The sequence below is a fragment of the Eptatretus burgeri genome, chromosome 10 (assembly GCF_056783735.1).
Source record: "Eptatretus burgeri isolate ZD-2024b chromosome 10, Ebu_testis_v1, whole genome shotgun sequence".
Taxonomy (NCBI): Eukaryota; Metazoa; Chordata; class Myxini; order Myxiniformes; family Myxinidae; genus Eptatretus; species Eptatretus burgeri.
Genome location: NC_140970.1, coordinates 66587296 through 66603397, shown reverse-complemented (window position 1 = coordinate 66603397; position 16102 = coordinate 66587296). Strand labels below are relative to the sequence as shown.

The 16102-nt window shown below is 43.5% G+C and overlaps 1 protein-coding gene across 1 annotated transcript in view; it reads right to left on the bottom strand.

Moving 5' to 3' along the window:
* Positions 1-367: 367 nt before the first annotated feature.
* COPB2 (coat protein complex I subunit beta 2) overlaps positions 368-16102 on the bottom strand; it is a 106111-nt gene continuing 90376 nt past the window's right edge. The window contains exons 16-20 of the mRNA XM_085898777.1: positions 15895-16005; positions 15427-15641; positions 3807-3899; positions 1641-1818; positions 368-512 (exon numbers count right to left, since the gene is read on the bottom strand). Of these exons, the coding sequence (XP_085754903.1) occupies positions 426-512; positions 1641-1818; positions 3807-3899; positions 15427-15641; positions 15895-16005 (684 nt within the window). The 3' untranslated portion in view covers positions 368-425. The remainder of the gene's footprint in view (positions 513-1640; positions 1819-3806; positions 3900-15426; positions 15642-15894; positions 16006-16102) is intronic.

Sequence of the window (16102 nt, the reverse complement as noted above, 5' to 3'; positions counted from 1 at the left end):
GAAAACAGTAACCTCCATCCATCTTCGAAGATGGATGGAGGTTAATAAATGTGTCAACACCTCCTTAAAGGTCATTTGTGAGCCAGCTGGGTTTGCAGCTTTGACATTCAATGTCAAAATGAACCCAAATTTATCAATAACCAAATTAAAACTTAAGGAAACTAGCTGAAGGAACTTATTCACTGTTCTCTTCACAATGTTGTAAACAAACCTCTTAATATATATGAACACCCTGATCTCAAAGGGAATCCCGCATTACTGTGCAACGTGCTTTCAGTTCTTCCATAAATCTTGCTCAGGGAACACAAATAATTTCAACACGAAAGAAAATCTTTATGCAATAAAGGAGACAGTCATACGATTGCCAAGACATACCAAATGACAATGGTGTTGACACCGACAAGAATAGGGTCACAACACCAAATTCATGAAATGCTTACTGTGGCTTCTTGAGTCGGTGATGCTGGTTTGGAATTCTCAACCTCCTCGAGAATATTACGCTCCTCGTTAGGCTGCGAGCAGGAATGTGAAACTTAGTTGTACAAAGCAAAATGCACTTGGAATGCCGTGCACAATATTATTGTGCCATAACGGCTCGATAAGATGAAGTCGCCGATACAAAAATTTGCAAAAATAATGTCGCAAATTTATATTTAAAAAATGTTCAGAATTTTATTTTTGTGGTGTTCATCAAAATTTGCCTCAAAGACTTTTTCATTACTGTGCACACCGATACAAAGTTTACACACAAGTATTGCATGGGCTTAATATGATTATTAATAGTGTAACATGAGCTTAATAGTGCATGAAACAATAATTAATATAGAAATCCATTAATCTTTGTGATTACCCCACGTACGCGAAGCAAAAAACGGAGTCAGGCGATTGGTTCACTTTGTCTGTCAGTCTTTGTACGACCGTCAGTTTATTAACAAGTAACAACTTGATCTCAATTGAATGTGATTTTTTGAACATAAATCGGAAAACAAACGTGTAGTTGAACAGTACTTTGGCTCTGAATTTATCCCGATCGCGCATGAGCAGAGAGAAGTGAGTTTTTTTTTCCCCTCTGTCTGCCTACCTGGCAATCAAACAAAATTGAAAATCAATCCAAACAGGAAAATTAGTTTTCAAGGTTGTCATAAAGGACACAAATGGGTACGAAGAACTCATGTCACACGTTAAATAAGATGGTGTAAAAGACGCTGCATCAACAGTGGTAAACTTCGGGAATTTTTATTTTCTCTGACATATAAAATCTTTTTTTTTTTCAATTGAATTAAAAACAGTACTTGAACACCATAGAACACAAATTCCCTTTTTGGCACTTTCAAAACACTTGTTTAGCAGTACATGGACAAAATATTACGGCATTTTATGTCATCACGACCAATCAAATTTGCAGCTCGCAGATCCCGCCCATGCCCTTGTTTTCCCAAGACTACATGGGGTAAGGTGTTCTGTGAACTCTCAAATTTAATTTTGAAATCAATATCCTTCAAACCTTTCTGAACTCTTGGCAAAATAACATTTTCTCACCTTCAGCTCCCAAGACATGTTGTCCAATCGATCGACAGCAAGTTTGATAAACACCCCAAAAGAGAAACGTTTGCACATATGGTGAGTGCATGATGACCTACCGTAACCAGCGGGTAGTCGCTTGCAGGGCGCAGAGTCGCCGTCTGTTTCAAAAAGGCCTCGGCCTTGAAGGCTTCTCGCAAACCAGGAAAAAGGTTCTCGTAAGCAGTCGGGTCAGCCAGAGATTCTGCAGTCTTTGAATTTGATTTAACGAGAGAATCACGCCAGAGCTGGACCACCCTGAGTGCAACAACAAAGAGAATTAAAACTGGTAAACCAGTAATCCCGGGCTTCAAGGCGTGCCTCCATTTTAACAAATTTCAACACTATCAGCCTGTCACATGATATGGGTTTTCCGAGTTAGAAAGTTAGTTCAAGTCTGCAATGGGGTCCAGCTACAGGGTCCCTCATGTTATATCAATGAAGGATTGAAAAGCCCAGAGCAATACATGATAAAGAAAGAAACTTCACATTGGACAAATTTTCAAGTCCCCAAAAAAGTCCAATAACTCCACATTTGCATATTAATGTAAATGGCGAACTTGTAGAACGTTAAAATATCTTCCAGAATGTGTGGTCACTTTTTGTCTATCTTCTTTGGTTTTCATTTTACGACATGTCAAAAATGGGTGATTTTCAACTTTGGGGGGCCCTGGGGCCTCACTGGGGTAAAATACAGACATAGTGTAAACATATTTGGAATCCCCTCTTCACGTCCTATCAGAATCTGTCATTAAATTTTTTCAACTCTCATTTGCATATTTGGCATATTTAATGAGGCGAATCGGCATCATTTTAATCATATAAAGTATGTAACGATTTCGATGAAATTAACAACTTAACATTCCAATGGAACCTCGCAAATGTGTGCAAAAGTTTGAGGCTGTCGTATTACCCCTTCTGGAGAAGAAGATGTTTTTAGGTTTTGGAGAAAATCCAATATGGCCGCCATACCACGTGACCGACGTCATCAAAATTTTCAAAGTATAAACAGCAAGTGGAGAGTTATTAAGGTGTTAAGTTTCATTGAATTTCAAAGCATTGTTTTCATTTAACGACATTTCAAAAATGGGTGATTTTAAACTTTGGGGGTCTCTGGGGCCTCACTGGGGTCAAGTCCAGACATGGTATAAACATATTTGGAGTCCCCTGTTAATGTACTATCTAAATCTGTCATTAAATTTTTTCAACTCTCATTTGCATATTTAATGAGGCGAATCGGCATCATTTAAAATCATATAAATTAAATAACGATTTTGACCAAATTAACAAATTAACATTCCCATGGAATATTGGACATGTGTGCAAAAGCTTGAGGCTGTTGGATTATCCCTTCTGGAGAAGAAGATGTTTTTAGGTTTTGGAGAAAATCCAATATGGCCGCCATACCACGTGACCTACGTCATCAAAATTTTCAAAGTATAATCTTCAGGTGGAGAGTTATTAAATGGATAAGTTTCATTGAATTTCATCCAAGCGTTGTTTTTATTTTATGACATTTCAAAAATAGGTCATTTTCAACTTTGGGGGGCTCTGGGGGCTCACTGAGGACAAATACAGACATAGTATAAATATATTGGGAGTCCCCTGTTTATGTGCTATCTAAATTTGTCATTAAATTTTTTCAACTCTCATTTCCATATTTTGCATATTTAATGAGGCGAATCGGCATCATTTTAAATCATATAAATTATGTAACGATTTCGACCAAATTAACAAATTCACATTAACATCGAACTTAGCAAATGTGTGCAAAAGATTGAGGCTGTCAGATTATCCCTTCTGGAGAAGAAGATGTTTTTAGGTTTTGGATAAAATCCAATATGGCCGCCATACCACGTGACCTACGTCATCAAATGTTTCATAGTATAAACTTCAGGTGGTGAGTAATTATCCTGTTAAGTTTCGTTGAATTTCATCTGACAGTTTTCCCTCCAGATCCGCCACAAAATCGGTCAGTAGAACATAAAAACGCCGTTAATAATAATACTAACGATTTCAATAGAGCTTCAGCCATGCTTGAAGCCCTAATAACTCATTTAGTTGTTAAATCGATTTGGAACCGTTAACTCAAAGCACATTCCCAGAAGCACCATTGCCATGTGCAACACCAGTGAAAGCAAAAAGAGAAACAAGTCAACAAATACACACAGTAAGCAAGAATTCAGTAGCAAAGGTCAACATGTGGTGACAATTTTATTTATTTATTTTAAATACTACCAACTGACCTGGAGACCTGGCTCGGAAGGTATGTCCGGGCAAGAAAAGCAGCCTCTGGGAGTCTGTCTGTACTGATTAAAACTTCCAAGCACTTCTCTAAGCTGCAGGAAAAGAAGAAAATACATGGCCCTCACGTCACACCACAGCAGCAAGGAAGGTCAATCGGAAAATGATTCAGCACAACATATTGAAAATGGAGAAAAAACAAACAAACAAATAAGCAAACATGAGATACATACAGATTGGTGGTAGTGGTGCGATGGGAGGAGTGGTGGATTTTAAAAGGGTGTGGAAATCCCATTGACAATTTGTAGAATATCAGCTACATGACAACAACACACACAAATATTTAAACAAACAAACTAAAAATCACATTGGTGATAGCCTAATAAACATCAGCAGAAATTACACGACAAGGGATATTGTTTGGCCGAGCTCTGTTACCTGGCTCTATATTTCCTGCCAGGAGGCTGCGAAAGAGTTCATTTCATAAGAAGGAAAGAAAAAGCATTATATGATCACTACACAAACCATTACACATTTGTGGAAATAAATGTACAGCAACTTGCTTCATTTACCGATTTTGCTTGCATTATTGAACTACATACGTTCGTAATACGAGGCGTCAGCACAGAAACACCTCCTCAGTGTCAAGGAAAATTCATGACAACAAACTAAAACAGCACTTAGGAGAGTGCACACCTCCACCGACCAGGCTGACCAGTTTACATTTTGTATTCCACTGATAGGCCGGATCTGCATCCGTACCTTCACCAAAATCGAATCGTCTTGTTCTCGTGACCTATCCAACTGATCCACCAAGCTTTGTCATAACTCGTCCACAACTTTTTGAAATATCATGCTATCTTTATTGTTTGGTCCGATCTCTAAATGGTGAAGAATCACTTAATAGTCAAAAATTACTCGCATCTGGATCCCGATTCGGATTTTCACCGATATCGAACCAATTGAAACAACTTGCCTTTGCCTCATGGAAAGCAAACCCAACTGAGGGCAATCGCAGTTCCTTCCACAAAGCTCGGAACAAGTGTGTATCTACCCTCAGGAGAGCCAGAAAACAACATCTTTCTAATCTCAACTCTGAACTCTCAAACCTCTCTCCCTCCTCAAAATCCTGGTGGCGTTTAATCAAATCTGTTTCTGGTGTATGTTCCCTCTCCATCCCCTCCCTTACCTAAAACGGCCGCACTGCTGATACCGCACGTGAAAAAGCTGAATGCCTAAACTCGGTGTTTGCAGCTAAATCTTGTGTCCTCAACCCATCACTTTCTCTACCCACCTTACCCAGTCGCACCCAACTGTCCCTGGACTCTGTGTCCTTTTCTCCTAACAAGGTGGAGAGCTTGCTTTCAAACCTCGACTCAAGGCCCAGTCACACCTTGACGTTTTAGCCAGCAATGGCAACGTATTAAAATGTATGTAAAACGCTGGCTTACTTTGAACTTTTGATGATTTTTTTTAAAGATTCGGACGTATTCATAACGACTTGGTCTTATGCATAACGTATTAGAAGCGGACACAGAACGTTTCGTTGTGTTATAGATAACTTATACCAACTAATGCTGAACCTGTTGTCGGCCTTCACAACCTATGCCCAACGATAGTCTAACTTATGCATAGCGCGCTGCACGTATCGCCGACAATCACGTGGCGTAGCCTATGAAAAGGCTTCCGCACAATGATTCAAATCATAACCGCCGCAGAAATGGAAGTGTCAACATCGCAGTCACACCTTGGCGATCTTGCCAGCGTATGCTGACCTCTGAAAAATGCGTCTAAAACGCTGGCGCACGTCGAATACGGTATGGGTAAGTTAGGTATGCGTGAATAGAACGCTAAAGTACGCTATCACACGTCGTATTAAATGGAGTACGTCTTGTAATTTTAAACATGTTGAAAATTTTACGACGTACTTGCCGTATAACACACGTTCGTATGCGATGGGAATAAGTTGTACGCACGATATACGATCGTTGACACACATCGACACACGTTACTTGTAAGCTGCTCATAAGTCGAAACACATCAAGGTAATGGTTAGCGTCAGTGTTCCAGACTCCCGGTTTTTTTTCTTCGGTATGACGGTGTTCAGTGTACAGTGCGGTTATGATTTAAATCGTTGAGCGGCAGCCTATTAATTATATTATAACCGCACTAGAAATCGAAGTGTCAAAATCACCATCATACCGAAGGAAGGAAGAAAAAAAAAAACCAGGAAGTCTGGAACACTGACGCTAACCATTACCTTGATGTGTTTCGACTTATGAGTAACTCACAAGTAACGTGTGTCGATGTGTGTCACCGATCGCGTAACGTGAGTACAACACGTTACTCATAGGTAAGAAATAAGTTTCGGGTACGCTAAACATTACCTCGACGTGTTTCGGCTTATGAGTAACTTAAAAGTAACGTGTATCGATGTGTGTCAACGATCGCGTGACGTGCCGACAACTTATGGCCAGCGTTATGCGAAACGTGTGAGTCATACGCTGGCATAAGTCTTAAAATTTCAAGCATGGAAAATTTGAGGACAACCGAAAAGTACAACGATGAAAGCCAGCGTACAACGACGTATGGCAGTGTTTTTCAGCGTGCTCTCAATGTTATCAAAACTTACCCATAACGTATTCAACGTGTACCAGCGTTTTTGACAAATTTTCCAAAAATCGGCATAAGCTGACTAAAACGTCAAGGTGTGACTGGGCCTTCAGATTCTGCAACCGGTCCAGACGGCATCAGCCCACGTGTCCTCAAAGCCTGCTCTTCTGCTCTTCTGCTCTTGCTCACCCTCTCGCTGTTCTATTCACCCTCTCATTTGCTCAAGGTCATCTGCCATCTGCTTGGAAATCTGCAAACATCACTGCCCTGCATAAAAAGGTGCAAAAACAGATTCCTGCAACTACAGACCAATCAGCCTTCTCCCGATCATCAGCAAGGTCATGGAATCCATCATCGCTTCAGACATTAGATCTATCCTCTTCTCCAATGGCTGGATTACCAATCATCAATTTCGTTTCAGACCAGGTCACTCTACCCTGGATATGCTGCTTCTGCTCTCCCAACAATGGATGGAGGTGCTCAATGCCAGACAGGAAATTCGAGCGTAATCCCTGGACATATCACGTGCTTTTGACACAGTCTGGCACCCTGCACTACTCACCAAACTCTCTTCCCATGGTATCCAAGGCCATCTCCACTCATGGCTCGCAGACTTCCTCTCCTGTCGCAGTCAGCGTGTGGCCCTAAATGGAGTTCTTTCATCCCCTCTTCCTGTCCAGGCTGCAGTTTCTCAAGGTAGCATTCTGGGCCCTGTTCTTTTTCTGGTTTTCATCAATGATCTCTCAGACTCTGGAAAATCCTCTATATCTCTTTGCTGATGACTCCACCTCGGCCGTACCATCTGTCATCCATCAGACCGGCAAGCAGCAGCTTCTTCGCTCACTGCAGATCTGGATAAAATCACAAACTGGTCCAACACGTGGAACATGTCTTTCAATCCAGACAAATCTCACACTCTCACTATGTCTCTTCGAAAGGACCGTTTAGAACCCCCCCCCCCCATCCACTTTCTGAACAATCCTCTGGAAGAAGTCTTTTCTTTCAAGCTTCTGGGTCTGACTATCTGCCATGACCTTTCCTGGGAAAGTCACATTTCCAACCTCGCCTCCAAAGCCAGTCGCCGACTGGGAATCCTCTGTCGTGGAAAGTCTTTCCTCGGCCCTCCTGAGCTCCTGACCACTTACAAAGCTTTTGTCCGTAGCCTGATGGAGTTCTGCTCTCCCCTCTGGGCTGGTGCTCCTGCCTCCCACTTTTCTCGGCTTCACGCTGTCGAAACCAGGACATTTAGGATCATCGGCATCTCCCACAATGAAGCTGAGTCTTTGGGCCTCTCACTCAATCACCACAGGTTGGTCGGTGGTCTTTCTGTCTTCTACCGTCTCCTCTCCAGCCTTGCCCCCCCTGCTCTCTATGCGATTTGTCCCCACCACATTTCCACAGGGCGCTCAAGGTCCGCCAACAACCCCCTTATGGTAAAACTACCAAAATCACGAATCACTGCTGACCTTCACTCTTTTATTCCTCTTTTTCCCGCCTTTGGAATAAACTCCCTCACTCTATTCTTTCCCATTCTTACCTCCAGGCTTTCAAAACAGCTGTTCACCACCACCTCTTATAATCCCCCATCCAAATCCTCGATCCTTTCTACCCCCGATAATCCACCCAAGCCCACTTCCTTCAATTCTCCTGCTTTCCTTCCTGAAAGTCCCTGTAATGTCCATCTTCTCTTCCCCATGTTCCCCATCCCATCCCTCTCCCTTTCACAGATCTCCTCATGTGTCTGTTCCCCACTGTTTTGTCCCTCCCACTCCCGCCCCTCTTGTCTCATGCCCCCTTGCATTGTGTGTTCGCTCTCATACGAGCCTCGACAAAGTATACAAAATATAAAAAAAAATTCGTCCTTGTCACACACCTAACCTGTCCAAGTTTCGCCTGAATCTGTCCTCAACTTCTTCAGATATCCTGCTCACAGAAAGACAGATAAACAGACAGACGGGTGAAGACGTAACCTCTGTCCACCTTCAGTGACGGAGGTCGAAATTGATAAAACACACGCGGCAAAAAGACGATGCACCTTTTACTGTGAGGGACAAGCCACCTTTCGGTGAAATAAAAGGATGACATATATTTAAATAAACAATGAAAAATCCAAGTTACTCCACCTTAAATTGATTTAGCTCCAAAACTTGCACTACATCATGTTTGCTGATATTATTATTAAAGTTCCATATCCTGTCGTCAAGCAGAACAATGCTGCCCACCAACCCCTTTTAAACAGCTCACTTCAAAATGTCATCACAAGTCGTGTGAGCTGGCTTTATCAGTGCCGCTCAAATTACACGACTCAAACTATGCAGATGGCATTGTGAAGCATGTAAACGCATGAATAGAATTACAAACATGCACTCACTCCTCTTCAGACACATTACAACTGCAGCAGAATTCGGCTTGAGGGAAAGACGTTATTTCAAACGTGTTTCTGAAGAAAGGAAGATTGATGACAAAGAAAAAGTTTCCTTTAAAAACAAGCAACTTTGAAGAAGTTCAAGCAAAAGTAACAGCATTAAAGAACATTCTGAGACACAGCTGTGAATAGAAATGGACGATGAGCCAAAACAGAATCAGAGATTTCTAAAAATGGTCATTCTCCTTGTGCTGTGCAAACTGAACAATGCTTTCCTTTATCAAGAAAAAAACATAAATCTCATTTGGAAAACTTAATGACATGTTAATGTTAGCACTCCGCACGCCCACCACCCCCAAATGAAGAAACAAACAAATAAACCAATGTCACCCGCAGGGTGACCCATATCTTGCCAAAAGGTGACCACGCGTGACTTCTTTAAGGTCACACTGAGGTGAATAGAGCTGCTATCCAGCAGGAGCGACTACTTGAGGAATATTTGCCTATGAGAGATTCCGATGAGAATCGTTCTACAGAGTAACCATGAAAAGTATGTGTTTGCCTCATAACGTCACCAAATGACGTCATAATGTCTCAAGCTTGACATATCTAGAAAGCACTCATCGAGGTGTTCAATTTGAGGGACGACACGATATGGTTCCTAAAACTTGAAAATTTGACCTTGGGGTCAAATATGTTTGACCTCAGGTGCTAACCATGAAGGTCAAGGCCAATCACCACCAAAAACTAATCAGCTGAGCGCCAGACCATATACTACATTCACATAAAGTTTGGAGACGATTCGATTAAAATTACTCAAAAAATAAGGGTTTCGTCGACTCCCCTGATTTACGACAACGTGACCTTCAAAATTTTGTGCGCTGAAAGGGACCTCTATAGGCCTCTGATATGCGAAGTTACAAAAATTTCCAATGATAACTGTGCTCTGCAGAATTTTTTATACGTGATTACAGACAAAAAAAAAAAAAAAAACCATACAAGCTGACTAACATATCTTGCAAAAACTTTGTTTTGGCAAGATAAAAAAAACAAACATATGAAGGTCAAGGCCAATCGCCACCAACAATTAATTAGCTGAGCGCCAGACCATGAACTATATTCCCATGAAGTTTGAAGACGATCCGATCAAAATTACTCAAAAAATAAGGGTTTCATCGACTCCCCTGAGTTGCGACAAAGTGACCTTGATCTTTGACCTTGACCTTCAAAATTTTGTGCGCTGAAAGGGACCTCTATAGGCCTCTGATATGCGAAGTTACAAAAATTCCCAATGATAACTGTGCTCTGCAGAATTTTTTATACGTGATTACAGACAAAAAAAACAAAAAAACATACAAGCTGACTAACATATCTTGCAAAAACTTCGTTCTAGCAAGATAAAAAACAACACCACCAAAACAACTGGATCCATCAAAGCCAGAACAGCTGTGTCAATCTCCACCAAATATTGTGGACTAGCAAATACGAGGGACAGGGGTGGGAGAGAGAGAGAGAGGGACAGGGGTGGGAGAGAGAGAGAGAGAGGGACAGGGGTGGGAGAGAGAGAGAGGGACAGGGGTGGGAGAGAGAGAGAGAGAGAGAGGGACAGGGGTGGGAGAGAGAGAGGAACAGGGGTGGGAGAGAGAGAGAGGGACAGGGCTGCGAGAGAGAGTGGGACGGGGTGGGAGAGAGAGGGGCAGGGGTGGGAGAGAGGAGGACAGGGGTGGGAGAGAGGAGGACAGGGGTGGGAGAGAGGAGGACAGGGGTGGGAGAGAGGAGGACAGGGGTGGGAGAGAGGAGGACAGGGGTGGGAGAGAAGGATGGGAGAGAGGGGGACAGGGGTGGGAGAGAGGGGGACAGGGGTGGGAGAGAGGGGGACAGGGGTGGGAGAGAAGGGGGCAGGGGTGGGAGAGAGGGGGACAGGGGTGGGAGAGAGGGGGACAGGATGGGAGAGAGGGGGACAGGATGGGAGAGAGGGGGACAGGATGGGAGAGAGGCGGACAGGATGGGAGAGAGGCGGACAGGGGTGGGTGGGAGAGAGGCGGACAGGGGTGGGTGGGAGAAGCGGACAGGGTTGGGTGGGAGAGGCGGACAGGGGTGGGTGGGAGAGGCGGACAGGGGTGGGTGGGAGAGGCGGACAGGGGTGGGTGGGAGAGGCGGACAGGGGTGGGTGGGAGAGGCGGACAGGGGTGGGTGGGGGAGGCGGACAGGGGTGGGTGGGGGAGGCGGACAGGGGTGGGTGGGAGAGGCGGACAGGGGTGGGTGGGAGAGGCGGACAGGGGTGGGTGGGAGAGGTGGACAGGGGTGGGTGGGAGAGGCGGACAGGGGTGGGAGAGGCGGACAGGGGTGGGAGAGGTGGACAGGGGTGGGAGAGGCGGACAGGGTTGGGAGAGGCGGACAGGGGTGGGAGAGAGAGGAGGTTAGCATGAGAGGAGGTTAGGGAAGGCAGCGGGAGGGGGGTGGGGTGGGAGGCAGCGTAGGTTGGGGGAGGGAATGTGAAAGCAGTGTCAGCAGAGGGAATGCGAAAGCAGTGCAAGGGGAGGGAATGGGAAGGCAGCGCGAGAGAAGGGAATGGGAAGGCAGCATGAGAGGAGGGAATGCGAAGGCAGTGTGGGGAGAGGGAATGAGAAGGCAGTGTGAGGGGAGGGAATGGGAAGGCAGTGTGAGGGGAGGGAATGGGAAGGCAGTGTGAGGAGAGGGGATGCGAAAGCAGTGTGAGGGGAGGGAATGGGAAGGCAGTGTGAGGGGAGGGAATGGGAAGGCAGTGTGAGGAGAGGGAATGCGAAAGCAGTTTGAGGAGAGGGAATGGGAAGGCAGTGTGAGGGGAGGGAATGGGAAGGCAGCATCCCAGGGCATTACCAGAGCGATAAAACGCACCCAAATAGCAGCGTTTTCTTTCTAACCACCATCTTCTATATAAAATCGGGCGGTTTTAAATAAAATTAAAAATGAAAAAAAAAGCCTCATTTGCAGTAACAAAAAAGTTCCTCTTCGCTTGCAGAAACTACCATCTCTTAATATTTTGGCAGATCTATAATAGTATATTAATAGTCATGTCCAGGGGGGTTTTGCCCCGACCAGGACGGATAGCCAAACAGTTCTCCCTTGGAGGCGAATACGTGATCCTTGAAGATTATGGCACGTGCAAGAAGGAAGGGCGGCAAGGACGGGGGCACGAGGGTTTATACTCAAACCCACGACAAACAGACAACACAAGCAACTAAAATAAATACGGGGGTTTAATGAAAATAAATCAAAGATTTACAATGGAAACTAGAAGGGCACTCGGTAGAGCGCATACCTCTGCTACGTCATGCCTGAGCCACGAGAACATATCCGGCCCATTACATTTTTAAAATATCGTGCGATACAGTACTATATCATTTTTGACGTTATCTCTCAATGGTGAAGAATCACTTTAAGAATTAAATAATTCTCGTATCCCAATCTGGATTCAGATCTTCACCAAAATCAAATCAATTCTTCCTTGTCACACACCCAACCGGTCCACCAAGTTTCATCCGAATCCATCTACAACTTTCTGAAATATCATGCTGTATATCGTTTTTGGCCCGATGCCTCAATGGTGAAGAATAACTTTTAAAATTCTAGTCGTCAGATCCGGATCCTCACCTTCACCAAAATCTAATCAGTTCGTCCTTGTCACATACCCAACCTGTCCACAAAATTTCATCCAGATCCATCCACAACTTTTTGAGATATCCTGCACACAAACAGACAAACAAACACAGAGAGAGACAGACAGACAAACAGGCAAAAAGAGGTGAAAACATAACCAACTTCATGAACGGTGGCGGAGGTAATCAAAGTGAAATAATAAAAATGGAACGCGAGGTAAAACTAAATTCCTATTACAGGTGCCTCCACACAGACTTTAATGCAGACAAGGGGACAGAATAAATAAAAGCAAAAAAATCCTCCCTTTCTCCCAGCACTTATCTGTGTGCCCAGAGATGAGTTTCTGGAGCTTGAGGTTCAGCAAACTGCGTCGTCACTGCATGGGAAAACATGCCCAAAAATGGTGCCAAGCCTCTCTCTTTCGGAAGGAAACGTAAGGAGGCAATTCGGGTCGTGATAATCAACGCCAGGGCTCAGAAACTGCCGTGCAGCTTCTTTCATCAATCGCACTTGCCGACGAAGCTCCTCCACAAAATGGCGTCACCTTCTTCCCCGATGGCACAACACGAGGCTCCGAGGTTCGGTCTCACACGACCAAGCGTACAGTCAATGGCCAGCATCTTGCTCCATCACGCCAGCAATTTCGCCTCAGCATGAACACGAGAATTGTGCAGCCTTCTTCACCGTGTCGAGGGAAAGCCAGTGTAATGCCCTTCTCTTCCAACCGCCATCTCCTCAATCACTTTCTCCTGTCAATGATCCTAACTCTCTCCTCCTCCCTGATATCACACCTATTAATCATCCACTTCAGGGGTGTGGATTGCAAGTTGTCATTCCTGGAGGCAGGGTTGTCGCCTGCTCGGAAATGTCCGACTCGGTGGTTGTTTTTAGGATGTGAATCCTTTTTATCGTCCGTTTTGGAAACGCAAAGACAAAGGAAAAGGTCACATGGGTCACAAATTATCCATAAACCCTACCTAATTTAACACAGCACCCCCCCCCCCCCATGTGGTGACATGTAACACTTGAGCTCACAGTTTCCCTACTTAATTTACATCAAGATGTCTCCTACACGTCCACACAGACAAAGCAACTCTATACAATCCTACCTTTTCTATGAAATTCAATATTTTGAATTTCATATTCAATATGAAATTCAAAATTATATTATATTTGAAATTCAATATAACAATATTTTGTAATGTAAGCAATTCACCCAAAATGGAAAGAGCAAACTGCGTATGTATTCGTCAAAAAAAGAAAAGGACCCCTGTGGACTGTGCCATCATGGATCGCAAAAGCAGGATATGAAGCACGGCATTTCACTCAATGAAGTTACATTTTCTGCACAATCCATAATCTTTTCCTCACTCAATATAATCATCCGAACAGGAGAAAAAAGTTAAGTTGAATGCTTTGCTTCAATAAATACATGAAATTATAAAAATCGCTAACTTGTTAATATTTTCGGATTTCACTCCAGATTTCGATACTCATTTTTTTCACCAGATCCCATTCTCAGATCCGACATAATATTTCAATTATATACTTTAATTAGTCCGTGATAGTAGATCGTGTTTCCAAATTGAGGCATGCTTGAATAAGCCGAACCAAATGGCGAATAAGGAGACCCATCGAGTGTGAGCAAAGTGTCCAAGGGTGTCCAAGAATGCACCTAATAAAGGATATAATTAAATAAGGCCGTTAATTATCTTCAAAAGGGGTTGTTTAATTAACCCAAACACCCAATTTTCAGTCATGCACTTCCTTGGGGTTTTCTCAGTGTGCCTGAAAAGTTTCAGGCTGCGAGGTTTCATAGTTTTGGAGTTATGGAGGAGACACACTTACACACACACACACAATGACATTTATCAATTTAGATGTGATGGCGGTACCCAAGGTGAGATCATGGGCACAGAATAATCAATCCTCACTCCTCCCCCTCTGCGAGGGCAGGGAGGAAACTTACAATTTTTACCTGTACATGTGGCTTAGTTTTTAAAATAAAATATATTTCAAGCTTTAAAAAATATCCCCATGTCGTTTTAAAAGTAAGTTTTATTGTTTTAAAAAATGTGTACACATGGCATGCGGTGTACTGACCCCTGCTGGAGAGGGGGGGGGTGGGATTACTTGCCACGACACAAAGTATATTTGCATCAACTCCCCCACATCCCTTCTGCCTCACCCCCCCTTCCAGCAGATGTTTCTAGCTATAATATAAAACGGCTTGGAAAGAGGTGGTACTGAGGGTGGGGAAATTACTCCAATTCTGAAAACAAACTCTTTCCAAATTTCCAGTTTTTCCTTCGTAAGAGCTTGCTTCTGTATCCATCTTGTCCACCCCATGCATTTTCCCCTCCCCCTCTCATCTTATTTGTTTAAATATGGCTCTATTTTGTCCCTCAATCCTGCTGTTTGTGTGTCTTCTCTTCTCTCCTCTCTCTCTGCTGTTCCTTTGGTTCTGTTACATCCTGATCCATTCTATGTTCTTCCTCTGATCCATTCTATGTTCTTCCTCTTCCATGAGGCTACACTTTAAACAAACAAAAAAAAAACTAAAAAAAAAAATCCTCTCATCCTTGGAGGGAGTGGATATTACGAGTGGATGACACTGACAGAGCGTTGATTGAAGTATGTTAACTGGTATGGGAAGCAAGATTAGCATCGATACCTCAATCAAGGTGATGTTGATTCCATCCATTGTTCTACCTGACTGCTGATGCAGAATGACACTAGCCTTCAGGAGTAAGACTACTACTTCATTGTGACCAATATTGGGTTCCAGTGACAAAAGCTGCACAGAAGTCTGCGGTGTAATCATCCTTTCAGCATTTCAATAATTAAGCGGCATTGAATTTCAAAAATTAAAATCTTCCTCAGAAAAAGACTCGATTTGTCATTTTCTTGAGACATGACATTTGATTCAATACGATAATACCTGGCCAAAAATATTTGTCCTCGCTGACAACCCACCCCCCCCCCCAAAAAAAACCACCACCTACTTTCCTTGCAGGAAATGGGCAAGGAAGGCCACATTGTTGCAGCCATCCCGCTCTGCACCCTCAGCCAGCATTTGCACAGTATCTGCGTTCCCTGAGGCAGTCGCCAAAAGTAACAAGCCACCGTAGTCTTGAGCTCGTTGTAAGCACTCCTGTGCCAAATCAAACTGGCAACGTGCAGTCGCCAGCTCGGCCAGCTGTTTCCACTTCTGCTCAGACTACATCGAATACATGGATGCAGAGCAATCAGATACAATTATTATTATTATTTTATTATTATTAGGCATGCTTTAAAATGACAGATAAGTGCTTGGAAGTTTACAATGGATGTTATTATACTATAACATGCATGTTTGTTGACACAGTCGGTTGTATCAGGTTTATGGAAGTCCACAGAAACTGCCCAACTGAAGTATCCATGGCTTCAAAGTGTTGTGTAAAAACATAAAGACACCTTGTGGACTGTGTTACCTCTGCTTCTACAGCCAGCTGGTATGCAGTTTTCAATTCCCCCAGCTGTAAGGAGAGCTCAAAGCGATGTTCAGGGTCACATGACACAGCTAGAGCTTGGGACTTGAAACCCTGGAGAGTTAGAAACAGAAATCATAACCAAGTTCTGTAAGCAAAAAAAAAAATATAGTTGAAACGTTCTAATTTTGCTGATTGAAATGTGTAAAAT